The 17,726-nt window shown below is 29.4% G+C and overlaps 3 protein-coding genes across 5 annotated transcripts; 1 reads left to right on the top strand and 2 right to left on the bottom strand.

Annotated features, from left to right (window-relative positions):
* Window positions 1-1,482: 1,482 nt before the first annotated feature.
* Bm10037 (Uncharacterized protein) lies at window positions 1,483-3,076 on the top strand (the record flags this gene model as incomplete). The annotated part of the gene is made up of 5 exons (XM_043077530.1): window positions 1,483-1,596; window positions 2,040-2,138; window positions 2,340-2,400; window positions 2,655-2,800; window positions 2,981-3,076. The coding sequence occupies 5 exons, from the start codon at window positions 1,483-1,485 to the stop codon at window positions 3,074-3,076; spliced, it is 516 nt and encodes a 171-aa protein (XP_042933464.1).
* Window positions 3,077-5,006: 1,930 nt separating this feature from the next.
* Window positions 5,007-12,573, bottom strand: Bma-cyld-1 (Uncharacterized protein; the record flags this gene model as incomplete). Of its 3 annotated transcripts, XM_043077527.1 has the most annotated exons (16): window positions 5,007-5,213; window positions 5,502-5,780; window positions 5,970-6,055; window positions 6,319-6,424; window positions 7,052-7,196; window positions 7,450-7,611; window positions 7,740-7,832; window positions 8,038-8,212; window positions 8,319-8,508; window positions 8,655-8,764; window positions 9,059-9,425; window positions 10,122-10,260; window positions 10,511-10,699; window positions 10,868-11,125; window positions 11,264-11,460; window positions 12,532-12,573. In XM_043077527.1, the coding sequence occupies 16 exons, from the start codon at window positions 12,571-12,573 to the stop codon at window positions 5,007-5,009; spliced, it is 2,745 nt and encodes a 914-aa protein (XP_042933461.1). The 3 variants fall into 3 exon arrangements, with proteins under 3 accessions (XP_042933461.1, XP_042933463.1, XP_042933462.1); XM_043077529.1 differs by lacking the exons at window positions 5,007-5,213; window positions 5,502-5,780; window positions 5,970-6,055; ... (8 more) ...; window positions 11,264-11,460; window positions 12,532-12,573 and having other exon boundaries at window positions 8,464-8,508; XM_043077528.1 differs by lacking the exons at window positions 5,007-5,213; window positions 5,502-5,780; window positions 5,970-6,055; ... (9 more) ...; window positions 11,264-11,460; window positions 12,532-12,573 and having other exon boundaries at window positions 9,291-9,425; window positions 10,122-10,262.
* A 2,292-nt stretch (window positions 12,574-14,865) lies between these two features.
* Bm10038 (Uncharacterized protein) lies at window positions 14,866-17,693 on the bottom strand (the record flags this gene model as incomplete). Its single annotated transcript, XM_001896690.2, has 7 exons — window positions 14,866-15,036; window positions 15,522-15,659; window positions 15,815-15,976; window positions 16,481-16,619; window positions 16,996-17,106; window positions 17,305-17,370; window positions 17,674-17,693. 7 exons carry the CDS (start codon window positions 17,691-17,693, stop codon window positions 14,866-14,868), a joined length of 807 nt encoding a protein of 268 aa, XP_001896725.2.
* Between the last annotated feature and the right edge of the window lie 33 nt (window positions 17,694-17,726).

Genomic DNA, 17,726 nt, shown 5'->3' with positions numbered 1-17,726 from the left:
ATGGGATTATACACGTCTATTGCGTTAATTAAATGGAATTATACAAATGCAAAATAAAAGATTATGTATAAGTATCACGTAAATAAAAAAATGCAAATGAATTTGTATTATGCAAATCAATCAAATAATTAAAAATTGAAGTTATTACTAATAATGAATAGAAATATTAGATTGTTGTTATACTTTTTTTGTATGAATTTCTGATTAAATTTTGATGATGTAATTAGATAAGAAAGGATATCAAAATGATTCGCTGAAATTTCAATTCAAAATACTATTTTAAACTAATATGTGATATTTATCTTATATAATTTACATAAAAATTAGCATTGAGGAAGTAAATCTAATATTGTTATTCTTATAATTTATTCCATCGCTTCGAATTAGCATCAATAATAATATTTCTATGATAATAATGACAATGATAGTAATGGTAAAGAAAAACTCGTTTTCAATATTAGATGTAAGCTTTTATAAAAATTTTCCCTTCCTTATCACCTCACTGTGATAATATCCTTTCTTATCATTCTTTTCCCTCTCTTCATTTTAGAATAACTTTCTTTCATTTTTCATCACTTTTAGCATTGCTCCTTCTTTTTTTGACTCACTAAATCACTTTACCTCTTAATATCATACCCATTTATCATTAACCTTTTGACCTTTCCAGTAATACCCACCCACTAGTCCTTCCCTGTCATCCTCTCTCCCGCTGATACCTTTCCGCTGCAATACATCAGAAAAAGCGCGCTTAGTAATAATTTGAATTTATTTGTTTCTAAATTGACCAAATGCGCATGTACCATTTCATGTGTTAATGTCACATGTATAATATATTTCCTCAGCAAATTTTGCTTAACGCGCTGTGACATTACGTAATGAATACTAAAATGTTTCATGTTTCTCACGTATATCACGTTGATGCCACTTGCATGCTACTGAAATATTTCTCACGTATATCACGTTGATGCCACTTGCATGCTACTGAAATATTTCTCACGTATATCACGTTGATGCCACTTGCATGCTACTGAAATATTTCTCACGTATATCACGTTGATGCCACTTGCATGCTACTGAAATATTTCTTACGTATATCACGTTGATGCCACTTGCATGCTACTGAAATATTTCTCACGTATATCACGTTGATGCCACTTGCATGCTACTGAAACATTTCTCACGTATATCACGTTGATGCCACTTGCATGCTACTGAAATATTTCTCACGTATATCACGTTGATGCCACTTACATGCTAACTAAAATATTTCTCACATATATCACGTTGATGCCACTTGCATACTACTAAAAATTTCTCACGTATATCACGTTGATGCCACTTACAGCTATCACATAATTATTATTTCATAATATTTCTTGTTGATATTATGTATTTTTAGATAGACGCTAAATTTGTTGCGGTATTTTTATAAAATTTCTAGTAAAATATTTTTTTCTCTTTCAGGATAATTTTTTCTTTATTATGTCTACTGAATCGTTATATGCTGCAGTAAATGGAGTTTTAAAGAAACTAGTAGCAGAAGCGATTGCAACGGACAAATGTATAAAGGTTATTCATAGGACGACAAAGAAAACGGTTTCTCTCTTTTTTTTTTTAAAAAAAAAATATTAGATATAAAAATAGAAAAGATTAATTTTTATCCCCTTAAAAATCCCATTAAAAATAACTTTATCCCTTAAAAAATATCCCAGTTGCATGTTGGTATTTCTTTTAAAGCCAAAAATTTATTGTTTATTGTATAAATTTCATGAACCGTTGCTTTCGGTTTTGAACTAATCTCAACTATTTTTAATAAAAAATAAAATATTATAAGTACTGCCATTATATAGTTTATATTTCCAGTTTACTAATCAATTTTTCTCTCTTTTTGTCATGGAATAATAAACGATAAAATTAGCCCTAGATTAATCTGAAGCATTCACATTTTAGCTATATTTATTATCTTTTTTTTAAAGTCATTTTAAAAAATTTTCATTTTATTCTTTTTGTAATACTTTTATTATCTTTAACAATTGCAGATTACTCCTGACAAAATGGAAGAAATCTTGGCAACTGCAAAAGATCAACTACAGGAATCGGTGTTAAATGGTGTTAGTCAGGTGATTCATAACGATGAGGTAAGTCTAATACGATAAACTTGCTTTTCAAAATACTAGTAAAATCAGAATAAGGTCTATCAAAACTATAAAATATTAGCATCTAGATTCATGATCCTCTTTCTGAAATAATGCTCGAATAATTCTATCATTTATATTGCGATTTCATGTTAACAATTATAATTCCTGTAATTTCACACCTAATTTACATATGTTATCTAGGTCCTTGAAGGAATGATCAAACTGAAAAATCTTATTAAAGAATCATCAAAGGAAGATATAGGTAATGATTTCTATATGTATTAATCAGTAGGTGAAGATGATTTTTTTAAGAAAATAAATGCTTTCTTTGAGATCTATGTTTTGATATCTGTTCTCAGACATGATTAAGACGCCTGTCCGAAATATAATTAATAGAGAAAAGCTTATAAGTCGGTAATTTTAACTGAATATAGCTTATCTGAATTGCATATTCTTTATTTCTTTCGTGTCTCTTTGTAACATTTATGAAGAATTAAATAAAAATCATGATTTCAGGATGGCGACCAAGTGGCATTCCATCTGATGATATTGCCGGCCATTTGCAACCAGTTATGTTTAATAATGAGCAGAATTTGATTTGCTTGAGAGATAAACTAGAAGCTGAAATTGAGGCAAGCAATATCTTATTTGCTCATGCTTTTGTCTGGAAAAAACATTGGTCTGCTGGGACTGCAAACAATTTGATATTTTTTAAACTAAATTGTTACTGAAATTTCTAGACACTTTTTTTATAGATTCATTCAAAGTGAAAGAAAATATAGCACTAGTGGAAATTAGTAATGCTACTTTTTGATCTAAACAAACATTTTTTTTTTTTTCAGAAGAAACGAAATATGTACAAAGAAACTGAAGATAAAGCTCGAGCAATGATGCAAGAAGCATTACTTTATAACCATCCTGTTCACCCGCTACCATAAATTAATCTATAGTTTATGTGTAGATTATAAGTGATCATCTTTCGTAGCTATTTATATTTTTGTCCCTTGTTTAAGAAAATATTATTCAATTTCTGTTAACAGTTTCCACATATCTGTGCTATGAGACTACATAGCGTAGTTTTTTCATTCATCATATTCGAAATCGAATATGATGTAGAATGAACTGACAGTTGTATAGCGAAGTTCTGTTTTTGTTCAGTTTGATGAAAAACTTGCATGTATATTCTCGAAAAATATTTTGCATAACTCAGTGGAAAATGGTTGATGTATTTTTGGCTTAATTGAGATTTTTCCCATATTCTGGTCTATATATCCCTAACGAAGCTTTTTATGGAAAAATTTGTAAAAAAACGATTCAATTCAAATATGTGAGTACGGACATTATGTTCAAACTCCTTTTAACTTATATTTCAGATTACTTATTGATTTAAAAATACTACTGAAGATACATTGTTACTTAGAACAATGATTGCGACTACAATATATCTGTCTTTCTTTTTTTGCTTTCTATAAATGTAGAATTTTTGAAATCTTCATTGATTTGTCCACCGGGCTGCAGAATGATGGTCTCTGTGATAGACTATTAATTAGGAGCGGTTTAGTCAATTGCATAACTACTATAATTCTTTGCAAAAGCATCATTGCTGAACGGAATTTCTAGAACTATGTAATATTTGAATTAAGCTGAATGATGATTTAATATTGCGAATTTAAATGATAATGATATATCGAGACTTCTGTAGAATTTGCACAGTAATAAAACATTGAAATATTCGTTGTTTATATTTCTTAGCCTTTGAGATGCTTTCTTTTTACGAATTCATGCAGAAAGAGACAAAATAGAAACCTAAGTGGACAACTTCAATGCTGTGGTAAAGAAATTGCATTATATAATTAAATTGTCTCAAAACTTATTAGTCTTTTGTTCCATTGCTAGAGTGCCATATCTCATCGATTGATTCTCATTGCAATATCGGAATGTTTCCAGTGTAAATATGAATTTCCAAAGAAATTGAATCTATTTTCTGGTCATTACTATCAATCAAGAGAATTTCATTCTTCTCATAATCGCTCTTCACTTTTCATGCTACTCCACAAAACAACGAATCAGTCCATTTTAATAGCATTTGCTTATTTGATACCAAAAACTAATAACTTGTTGATGTTTGGAAGTCTCTGTGAAGTCATAAAGTGGGTGAGAAGTTTGCGATTGTCATGAGTGAACTGTATGATTATCAGATAATATGAGTCAACTAAAATTAGATGTCAAATACTGAAAAGGTAAAGCAGTGTCTGTGTGAAAACCATTCGCTCTGTGACATTGATATGGAAGAAAATATTAAGGTGATCAAATGCAATGTCAACAATTGCAATCATTTAGCAATGATATGTTTTGACAAGCAAAATATTTGTAGTTAAACTAATAAATGAGATACGACAAAAGCAGATACGCCATCCTACGTAATTCACGTTTGTTTTTTGACAAAATATTTTTACAAGAGTAAACACGTATAAATGATATGTATAATATATTTACAACTAGTAGTACAATTTTTTGGTAAATAATTACAGCGTGAAAAATTAACAATCACTTATAAAATACGAATTACATTACCTGGCAATACTGGGCATTATAAATGAGATACAGCTTCTAAAATTTCCTTCGAGGTAAAAGTTTCAGAAGGTTAAAAAGAAGAAAGGAGATTTTTTTGGGACTAAATATGAGCAATCCTAGATTCTTTCAAAGGAATGTGGATTTTTCAAACCTTCCTTGAGAATTTATAATGTCTTAGATTCAGACTCAATAATGATTATAAATTCTCAGTCTGACTTCTTCTGAGAAAGATTTAAGTTCTTTCCAACTTGAATACAAATTACACACTCATTTAGAACGAAAAACAATAGAAATTCAGGAGAAAAAACGTGACAAACTGAGACCTTCATTTTTGTTCTCTTCATCCGTATAGAAGCAAATATAACAGTCACTCAATAATCGCATCAAATCCGAATCGTTTTCAACATCATTCGGCAAATGTCCTTCTCGGTTAACACAATCACGAACTCGACACCAACCAGCATCACTCAACCAATTTGACATTTTTTCACACAATTTCACCTGAATGCCCAAAAAAATATGTCCAAATACGTCGAAAAATAAACATTTGATGTGTTCAAACGTTTAATAATTGTGATTATTTTCGCTAAAATTTAAAAGTTATAACTAATAAACAATAAAACAACAATGATAAGACTCAATTCAATTTAATCTCTCTATAATGGATGGAAGCACTTTTGATAAATTGATTAATATAATCGTTCAAGACACATACTTACTTTAATCTGTCTAACTGTTAACGATTGAGATTTCGCTTACATCTGTGAAAGGAATTAAAAATGAAAGAACCTGTGGGACATTATAGCCATCCGAAAGACCCACTCGATCAGCCATCGAATCGAAAAATACCCATTTGTTAGTGTAAAGAGCATGCACGAACGCTACATAATGAGAAGTTTCAATGCAAAGAACAGATGCAAGTTGAAGCTTCTTTTGTGGTACCTGCGTTCGTCGAGATAGTGACAAAGATGATGAAATCGAAAACGAATTACTGCTAATGGATAACTGTTGTGGTTGATGATCTAAACCATTGTGGGTTTGTTCATAACATATACCACAATATGTTACCTGAAATACAATTAATCCAATAGAAAGTGAAATCATAAAATTAATTTCAAACAGTGTAAAGAATTCGAAAATATATAAAACATACATGAAAATAAAATTAGTATTCATTTCTACCAAAATCCTGATAAATCTTGGCTATAACACACAAAAATTTTCGAAAGAATTCCAAATTGTGAAAAATAAGCTCACCTCACCAATGAAGACCTCTCTTGTCAAGAAGCATTCAGGACACATCATATCGGCACGTTTGCCACAATTTACACAGGGTCGTTTACCTATAAATGCATTTCATAATGAGTTACACTTCTACCTAATTAAAAGTACCATTTTCATTAAAAAAAAAAAACGTTTGAGAATGATGCTTTTTGATTTGATTATCTATGTAACTTCGAGCAATACCTGTAAAGCTGAAAATATTGAAATATAAAGTAGAAAAAATTTGATAAGAGAAGACTATAAAAGATAGAAATTTAAGAAAACAGTATTTCGATCAATTAAATCAAAAAAAAAAATCATTTCAAACATCAAAACAGTTTACCTTCATGAATAAGATGAGTGATATCCATTTCCTGAGGTGGAAATATTTTGTCAAAAACTTTCTGTTGCCCATATCGTGGTAACTGAAGGATCAAAATTTTCGGTTCCTGAAATAAACACAAGCAATAAAAAGAAAAAAAAAACATCTAAATAGGCTCATTATCCAATAATTTTCAACAGAAAATGCGTGATTCTCACACTGTCACCAAAATCACCGAAAATGTTCAGTCATTTGACATGCTCTCTCCATCAATACCGAAACAAACATTTAAGACAATGATTCTCGTATTATCATCCAATGGCCGAGTTTTCAATAATTTTAATAATTATTAATGTCAAATGTAAAATTTTCCTCGTAAAGGTGGGGATGGAAACATCATTTGCACGACCTACCAAGTAGCTCTGAACTGAACTGAAATTGAAATTCAGATGTGCTACAATACCAACAAAAAAAAATTTGGTGGACAGGGAATAAAAAAGCTACAAAAAGGGAAAAATATTATTATGAATAATGTATGGACCATCTTTCATCAGCCACTAGACCGAATTTCAGATATCATATGCTTGGGTTAAATAGAAAAGAATTTAGAAGTTAGTAAAGTAATGCAATTCTTTCTGAGGAAATAATTATTATCATGTGAAGTAGAAAGTAATACTCTAAATCCAATACTAATAAAAATCATGAGTTAAGTAAGAAACGAATTACTATTATTAATTATTAAAAAGAAACTTACACATGCAAACTGAATATTAGATGCAAAAAGTGATCTTTCGAGAAGTGTTTGCACACTAATTAATCGACGCTGTTTTTCGCTCCATAGATCTTCTGTTATTAATGGACATATATATGCCGGATTTGTTTTGCCATCTGTCGTGTTCCTAAATGATTATCCAATTCAGTAGATGGAAGATTTAAGAGATACAAATTTTTGCATTAGGTTAAAAAAAAATTATAGATCCTAGAACGAAATCGGTTAGTGGATAAGTTTCTGTAGGAAAACTGTCAATATCACAAAAGTATCAATTCTAAAAAAAAAAAAAAAAAAGAATTCAAATTTCAGAACAAATTTAATAGCTATTAATCATTTAAAATTGTATTATTTCTAGTCCACGAAAATATGAGAAGTGATACCTCATTACAAGGAACGGTTCAACCCGCAATACTGTATTGAACAAGGCATTCAGTAACTCTTCAGGATCTTTTTCGTCAGTTGTTAAACCTTTCATTTTAGGCAACAGTACCTCCAATAATCGTCGTAATTTTAACACATGATCGGCTCGAACAAAATGAAACCTAAGTTAAGCTCAATATAACATAATCTTAATAAAGACTTTAATTTTGAAAAAAAATAAAAAAAATATTAAAAATATAAAATATGAAATACTGGAATGAAAAAGAAGTAATCTAATCAAATAACAAACCTTCGCAGTGGATAAACAATTTCAGTTTTCAAAATATCGGTGACTTCTGTATGAACTGAATCCGCCTCAGTTTCACGTCTGCTTTCCAATATGCTGAATAAATCCGTAAATTTGTCGAAAAACTCAATTTCTTTACGGACAGTATTACAGAAAAAGAGTGACATTTATATAATGAAAGCGATAAAACTTTTTCTTCAGACTTTCCTGCAGTTAAGAAGATTTATAAATCAGAAAATGGACGAGGGTATTGCAGTGCATCATTTCTTCAATATTATTTATAATTAATATTAAAAATTACCTATCAAATGCTGAACACTGCGAAAACATAGCATAAAGCGTTGTGTCGAGATAGCAACTATTCCGGAAACCTTGAATACCTTTCATGCGTCCAAGCAAATTGTCGATATTTTTTACCGGTAAACACGGTCGGACTTCAATACCACTATCCAAACTTCCGAAATTTGATGACACCACTGAATAAAAAAAAAAAAATCAACTGCATTTTAACTTTCTGGATGCTTTATTTCTTGAAAATTTTATATTATAAAAATAATGAAACTTTGTAGAACTTATGTTTACTTGTTTTTGTTTCATAGTTATTATTGCCTTCAGAAATGTCCGATAAAGCGAAACGATCATCAGATCGAAGTGCATAATATGGCACTAAAGCTATTGAATCCGGAACAGCACTTGCAAAAACACCAGCTTTACGAGCATCTTCAAGTTGCATTTTATCCACCATGCGCCAATCGTATGGTAAATCTCCTTCCTTCGAAAGAAAAGAATTAGCACAACTACAATGAACAAAACGAGAGTAATATTTCAGAGCAATATGAAATAGCAATTTACACTTCTTAGGATATTGAAAATTTTAAAAAAATCCCAATTTCAATTTACGTTGTACAAATTACTCACAATTTCAACAGCAACTAAACGCTTGCTTTGAATTAACTCATTATTATTATCGATCCATTTAACAACACCACAGCGCAACTCGTTCCGATAAAATACTTCAACGCATGATCCTAGAAAAATGACACTACTAAGTTATGATAATCCTCTAATTCTTACTACTTCTGATGGTTCTGTAAAAGCTGGTATGTGTAAAAATCTAATGATTTTAGACTTGCCTATCTACTGAATTGGCTGAACTAGATATGAAATATCGGACTAATTTGAATTGATTAATATGTGCACTTCTTTTGAGTATATCTACACAATACAGTTACAAATTATGCATTTTATTACAGCATACTTAAAAACAAATCTAAAAAGGAAGCAAAAAGATAAAGAAGAGAACCTGTCGCAAACAACCTTACCTACAGTAAATTGCGGTAACTTGGATGTTTCCTCGTTTTGTTTTTCATTAACCAATAATTCTGGCTGTGAAGAAGATTTATTCTCATAAATTCGAACCGGTGCCGACAATGACGATTGTTGTTGTTGTTGTTGTTGCTGTTGTTGTTGTGGTTGTTGTTGCTGTTGCTGCTGTTGTTGTTGTTGTTGTGGTTCAGATAAAGATTGTCTTAGTCCAATGTTTCCAATATCCGAAGTATTATTTTCCTCATCATTCATATCTGCTTCTTTCATGCATACCGATATTGGCAGTAGACCTGCATGATTTGGTGCAGAACGGAACAACTCAACACATTCAAAATATCCTGTTCCACCACCTATTGCTTCATCCTATAATATCGCAAACTCATTATGTCCTTCAGAAATGAATCAAATATTTATTATTATTTCATTAGAATGAACAGTTATTTAGGGTAATTTATTCTATTTCTATTACTAATACTTTTTGCTATATTTCCCTCAATTTACATAGTCAATTTTTAGAGTCTTTATTGTCTTTCTATCATATATTATTTGGAAAAAAAGAAATACGAATGGGAAAAAAAATATAATTTAAAAATTTCGAATTAACAAGAATTCGTTGATAATAAAAATAAAGAAAAAATTCATCGAAAAGATAATGCGCTGAACTAAAAACAATTGACGAAAAAATACACACAAAGAGTTTACGAGAATATGAATTAAAAAAAAAAAAAAAAAAAAAAAACATGAAACAGAATGAGCAGAGAAACAGACACAGAAAAACAGATGTAACCTATATATATATATATATATGTTGCACTTTTGACGCAACTCTCAGAATCACCAGTTTTTTTTTTTTTGCATTTCAGAGAAATAAATTATTCATCTGTATAATAACCTTTGGACGAATTTTTCGAAAATATCCTCCATTTTCTAGAAAACATTACGGCAGAGTAGCACAAAAAACTTGTTAGTTAATTTTTCACCTCGAAAAATGCAAAGATGAAATTATGATTGAAGGTTATAATATTAGGAAAATTAACCGACAAAATAAAATGAACTAACAAAATCAACTCCAACGTAAACATTCGTATGTCCACGAAGATAACCAATCCATCGAGCTGTCCCTCGACGTGGTATACCTAATGCATCGAACCAGACTACACGATCACCCTCCATTAATTCTCCATCATTTAATTTTAACCTTAATTCAAACTTAGATTCGTTTGTTTTTAGGACTACTTGAGCAGTACTTGAGTAACCCTACTAAACTTAAAAAAAATCTTGAAATTATTTCAAAAGTTGCTTAGCTGAACAAATTCGTAGTTACTTTACATTTCTAACTGTTCCAGAAAATTACAATACGTATAAGTTTTTCGTCTCGTCAACTTTTTCTTTTTTTGGCCAATATATACTTAAAACATTGATAGCTTCGAAAATAGTATATAATCTACCTTACTGTTTCCGTAGCCACCTGAAGCTTTGCTGGTCTAATCACTGATAAACTATGAGACGAGTCCTTCAAAAATGGTAGCCTTGATGACACATTATCATAAACAGGCTTTTTCGATAATGAAACTTTCGAGTTGATATCAGCTCTTTCTTGCATTTGATAGCCTTGATTAACATCCAAGCTCATACAACTAAAACAGGTTGATGAATTCAAGAATTTTTAAGAAAGTAAAGACACAACTAATTTTCCAATAGAAATTTCTATCGCTTTCGTCATTACTATCACTTTAATTGCATGATCAAATGATCGAGCCACTGAAGTTTCAATCAATTGCTCATCGAAAGAAAAGGATACAAACTTATCATCCGTATCATCCACCGGAAATCTGCCAACGGCCAATGAAGTAGACGATGCTGGACAGCTTGGTCTTGGTGTTTGGCTATGACTATTTGTTGCTGATACAATTCGGATAGGAACTTCTCGAATCACTGGACGATTGAAAGAATTATTACTGCTACTGTTATTGCTTTCGAGACGAGTTATGGGAATAATAGTGCCTTCATTTTGAATTGATGATGTTGACATAGGGATACCAATAGCCTCGCGTTCTCTGTGTCTGAATGAGAGTAAAATTTTATTTTGCTATACAAAAAATATCACCACAATATTCAAACTTATTTGTATAAATAAATTACTTGTTAGGCAAATAAAATTTATAAAAATATCAAGTAACAAAGAATTTCGATAAACTTGCCGTAACGGCGAATAATCATCAGAATATCGATCCAAATGCGATGGAAAGCCATAAACGGAGAATGTTGGATCTTCATCCAAAATACTTATATTTCTTGGATTTCTCAGACGATCGCCACTTACCAGGACAGCTCCATTATGAGGAGCAGAAAATAGTCGCTGACCATTGAAAAATCCATCCATATCTCCAACAGCACTCTGCAAAATACGATTGCAAGTTAAATTAATGTATTTTATTTTTTAAATCGAGCCAAGATTTCTTTTCCTCCATGTCAGCTATCAAAAACTTCATTTTACTTAATTGCAGCTCAAAGAAACTTATCAAATAAGTTAATCTCATTTTATTTCCTATATAATCAGTTTTCTTTTTTAACCTATAATTTTCAATGCTTTCGCAATTGTTGTTCTATTACATCAACAAGCATAACTAAAGCATAAAAGAATTAAAGTTAATTGATGCAACTTATTCAGCATTTATGATGATATCTTAAGTTAAGAGAATGAAGAAGGATAAGATTATATAGTAAAGAAAAACAAAAAAAAAAAAAAATAGTCTAGCAATTTTTTCAAAATATAAGCTATCTGAGAATGAAAAATAAGCAAAAATTAGTCGATTTCATTGGTATGAAAAAAATTCAATGAATCATTTCCGGAAAAACAACGAAAGACATTAAATTGGGAAAAAAAAAACTAATAACACAGCGTAAACATAGAAAAGGATTTGGGATGATAGGGATAGAGTGAACGGAAGTTATCTAGTATCTTTGGTCTGCCCTCAACTAAACTAAACTGGTAACAAGCTGTTTGGCATCGGAAAATCAATCAGGAAACACATATGCAATGAAAAATGATTGATTCAGTGCAAATGCATTAAAAGTGATCTTTTAAATAAGGATTATTTAGAAATAGAATTTTTAAATTCAGATGAAAAAAAGAGAAGTTGAAAAAATTGATGAACTAAAACCTTATGACAACAGATGATTCACAGTTCATTTTTTTTAGTGAATAAAACAATACTACATTTTTTATGGAAATTTTAAAAATTATGAGGGAAAAAAACACACAGAAAAATATTTGAGAATATCAAATTGAAGAGAGGGAGAGAGAGAGAAAAAAAAGAAATTTTTTTTTCTTCATTCACATCGACTGTATATTGTGATCACTAATCCTTGGCAGTATTTTTCATAATATGAAAACTAATTGTTCATTCAATTTTAGTGTAAATATGACGAACACAACTTCATTTCATTTCACTTCACTTTTATTTACCACTAAATCAATCACTTTTAACACCCTACCACAATTAACCATTAACAGCAGCAACAGCTGATTCTTCTTTGATGAAGTAAACAAAAGATGGGAAATGAGTTTTGGGTAACTTCGATTATCAATTAATTACTTCATCACAATGTCTCACCATTGGTACAACACATTCCATAATGTCATTCATTCATTTTTCATCCTCTTTTTTTGCGTTTTCTTTTTTTTTTTTAAAAAAAAAAAAAGATAATTCTTCATTTATGACCAAAAATAAAAATAAAACAAATTTTTTAAACTAGAAAAAAAAAAATGATTTTTATTGGATCAAAGCATAGAAATATGGAAAGATGGGAAAAGGAATGGAAATATTAAAATCAAATTTATAAATGATTTCTCTCCTAAAAAGATGAAATGGTAGAAAATAAATGGTGAAAAAAAAAAAAAAATGCATTCATGTGTCATTTGTTGAAAAGATAAAATGAGAAGAAAGAGGGAAAAATGTACAAAGATTTTAATACAAAAGAGATATGCACCACTGTATGAAAGGCAGTCATATAAACGATTACCAAAAAGCTTTAAAAAGAGAATGCAAAAATTCCCAAAAATTTCATTTTAAATTCGAATAAAAGGAGTAAAAAAGAAATTTTCCTGTGATAATTGAAAAAAGAAAAAAAGAAAGCAAATAAATCAGAGATAAAATAACTGCATCATGATTGAACCAAAACTTGTTAATAATTTTTATATGCTTTAAATTTAATTTTGGATTAAAAAACTTAACAGCGACAATCGAAAGATTGGAAAGTTGGAAGTTAAGAACTAATTCAAAATTTGAAAATGCTACAATAGAGTAAGATATAATAAAGTATAATAAAATAAGTTGTATTGTAATAATGACAAATGATATAATAATAAAAATAATAAAGTATAGTAAAGTAAATTAGGAATTATAAAACAATAAATTCTCCATAAAATTTAAATAAGTTAACCCAAGCAATCCGATTCATCGGTATCTAATCGGTAGGTAGATGGTTTGTGGCGATTATTCTATTTTGGATTATTAGTCTTTTCAAAACTTGTTGGCATGAGAGATAAGCTACCCTGATTAAAAATTTTTGATGTTTCTTTAGGAGTGAAAATTAGATCTAGTTCTTCCCGATGATCATTTTAATTTACGACTGAAATGCACCGTATCCAAATTTGATTCATTTGGAATTTATTTATCTCTATACAAAACAATAAAATCAATACACAGTATAAAAAGGACTAATTAAATGGTTGATTTAGAATTAAACTTAAATTTACTTGCCAATGATTATTAATAATACCTAATCGCGACCAAGGCAAAACCGAATTTCACAATTCCATATTCTCCAACTGCTTTTCAAGCTCATATTACAATGATGAATCAATGTTTACGAAAAGAAACAGACATAGAAAAAGAGGAAAAAAAGAAGCGGGGAAATAAATTTTCAAATTCTTTATGCTTCCCTAGGAAACTAAAAACTAGTTTAAGACTGAACTTGTACACCTGACTGAACTAGTATAGATCAACGTCATGCAAATGAATCACTGATTTTTTACAAAAAAAAAAAATAGAAAAGAAAGTAAAAATGAAATAAAATCATTGAAAGTAAGAAACGCATTGAAAAGCGGGTTTTTGAAATCCCACAAAAAGTATGATGTTCATTATGTTTTTAAGGAAAACAGAAAAAAGCAAAACATTGTAAAAATTATTTTAACTTCAAACTTAACAAGCACTTTATTGTCGTTTTTACCAACACGATACTTAATTTAGCACATATTCACAGTGTTGAAAAGATACAAACACATTACACATTTAAAACACTCAATCTATTCCACTGTATAAATCAAGTTTTTTTTTTTTTTTTCTTTTCTAAAAGCCATAATTTTTTGCGAATCTCATATGTCATAATCACACAACTCATTTTAATGGACCAAAATGGTACTAAGTGAAATTGCTTTTAATTTTTTGGGTTGAGTAAAACCTTCATTCGTCCTTTCATCATTCTTCTATTAATTTCTATTTCTATTAATTTTTCTTTTCACGCTCTCATTCACACATTTAATTTTCAGAAATGTAACCTAAAAATAGTAATCGCTATTATTCCATTAACACTAGCTTATCTCTTAAATCACAAAAATTTGAATCAAATGAGAAAAAAAGAAAGATAATTCGACGTTAACAATCCACAATTTCAATTTTCCTCTGCTGCCCTAATAGATTGAATACAGATCTACCTCAGCTCCATTTAGGTAATGATATTTTTCTTATATATATTTTTCTTAGTTAGGTAGAAGGTAGTGTTTCCAGCATATCAAACATCATTTTTCATACACCGTATACCAATATAAAAATGAAAAAAGTAACATCCTTACATCAAGACGTATACCAAATAGAAATCCACTATTAGGAATAGGTTCGCCAAACCATTCTACCCAACCTGGCTTGAAACATCTTTCAATGGTTCGTTTTTCACCGGTTTCGGGTTTGAGCTGAAAATTTTTTTTTATTAAATGGAAAGAAATGAATTGGGATTCGTAACTTCCAGAAATTTTAACAATTAATAATTTCAAAGAATGGAATTAATTTTACAGAAATTTCAGAAACTTCATTTTATATCTAAAATACAACATTCTTTAAAATAGCTAACCAAACTTTCCTTAAGTTAATAAAACTACCTGCTCTTAACTAGCATAACAGGTTTCTGGCAATAAAGTAGCAAGCTGATCATTCTCTTGCCATCGCCTTATCAACGAAACAAGTCTTCATATCAGTCTATTCAATTCACCTTCTTATCATACTATCGATACTTGAGGTCATCTATTCTCTAGATATCAGAAACAACAAATCATCCATTAAAACTTTTAAAAAGTAAGTTACTGTCTAGTCTTTGTTCATACCAGGTGATAGATTGTCTAGATAAGTCTATGAAAATAATCTTCATTACAAAAGTACTTCAACAACTAGAAATGCAAACCTGCACTAATACACGATCTCCCAAGCTTAGCTGGCTTACAAAATTGAACAAATCAGTATACTGATGAAAACGAAATCGAATTTCGACATCATTAACTGCTTTCAACAATGAAGTTTCAAAATCTGTCAGCAAAGCAACCTGAGAAACATAAAAAAATGTAATAGTATTAAAATACAACCAAAATATGAAGCTTAAATTCACGTGATGTAATGCAGCAAAGATCTTTGTTCAGAAGTCCATTATAAAAAATAGAAAAAGTAAAATTAGTGAAAAGTTAACGAAAAGTTAACAACCTTTGCCGTGGATACCCGTAGATAAACATCACCGAATTCAAGACACTTCATAAATAAAGTATCATTAGCAGTTGAATTTTTTACTTCGTTATGTATATCATTGAAACGTTGCATCACCAAATCACTTTCTGTCGCGGATCGTAATAAATGGCCCCTTTCCACCTTAAGAAAAACATCTAAATCAGTGAAAAGTAAGAAAGTACAAACAAGAAATAAAGGATTGACTTAAATATCTTATAAGTGTTCTCTACAGTATTGTTCAATATGTACGAACTTGAAATATTGCAAAGTATTTTTTCTGTATAAAGAACAAACAAAACTTCTGCATTCTTAATAACGAATCGAAAAATTTTCCAGTCTATATTTGCTTACCAGTAAATATGGATTGGAAATTATTTATCCAAATTAATTTTTGTCAAACACTAGAAAAACAAAGTCCGTATATGTTGAACAAATAAGTAAACTTCACTATTAGGGATCTAGATAATAGTAATTAGGAATACAAACTACTACAGTTTTCTGAAAATTGTACAACTTCATTCAGAAAAAAAAAACTCGGACATCAAGGGTAATTTAAAGTGCTAAACTAATAAGCAATCCAATATATATTAAGAAAAGCTATTATATTTTTAAACAAATACTGCAATTAAAAAAGAAAAAAAAAACCTTAATTTTAGTAGAAAATTGTTTCCTCCTTCGATCATACATACTACCGTCACAATTTTCAAGCAATAAAGACGTGATTAACGATGCAGATAAAACATAATGATCAGTAGTATCGCTTGTCATTACTTTTGGAAGAATCCTCAAATGAAACAAAGTAACATTTAGTCACATCAAATTTATTAATCTAACAAGTCAAATGTAATAATTTTCTGAAGATTCAAAACTTTTTTAAGGCTTTAAAGAAACATTGAAAAAATAATATATACAAATATACACTTTATTAACTATATACTTAAGAGAAAGAAATTCTTAAGTTTATTTTTCGCCCTTCTCATCTTTTAAAACCCAACTATATTTTGTAAAGGATTCGGAGATGCTCAATTACTAGCTGCACTATATTCCTCAGCAACAATGATCAACGTAATAAATGCTCGAAAGAACTTTTGTTCTAAATTTTTACAAACCGATCATTAGTATATCAACATTTTTTAATTAAAAAAAGTTTTTTTACAAACCTAGAACGGTCATCCTGCCCTTTGAGTGATAATGATAATGGCTTCTTTAGCAAATCACCAAATGGTATCTTTGGTTCAGTGGTAGACCCAGTAGGATGATGCAGTACACCACTAAAATATCACTGTAAATTATTCAAATCAAAAAACTAACTCACAAATATTCCTATAATCATAACCATTAAAAATTAATTAATTGATTAATTACAATCATTAAAAATGAAAAACCAATTTAGATGATTTCAATAAATTATTTTGAATCATTTAAAGTGATTATTTTAAATGTAAATATTTAATGTAATTAAAACTAACCCAGGTGATAATAATTCAGTATTCCGTAATTGCTCATAAAATCTTCTTATGCTTTCTTGCATAAACCTGCAAATACTTTTGTTTTAAAATTTCGGACTATTTATACACTTGAACATAGAAATAGTAAAATTTCGCACTACCATATGTTATGAAAAAATAATTATATTCATATATTTGTGATTAGTTAAATGATACATCTGAATGATAATTTATTTCATTTCAATGTTTCAAATGAAATTTGTAACTTCTCTTTACTTTCTTACTCATTTTTTATTGTAATAGCATATCCAATTTTTATTTGCTTTATTTATTCACTCAATTTGATAAATAATTTAGTGTAAAGAATACAAATGGCATTGAAAAGCTTACTTAGGTGAAATGCAATTCATTAATTAATATTAATTGAGTAAAACTGAAAAAAA

This window comes from Brugia malayi, assembly GCF_000002995.4.
Source record: "Brugia malayi strain FR3 genome assembly, contig: Bm_v4_Chr1_scaffold_001, whole genome shotgun sequence".
NCBI lineage: Eukaryota > Metazoa > Nematoda > Chromadorea > Rhabditida > Onchocercidae > Brugia > Brugia malayi.
The sequence above is the reverse complement of the archived record's forward strand: the minus strand, read 5'-3'. Positions and strand labels throughout refer to the sequence as shown.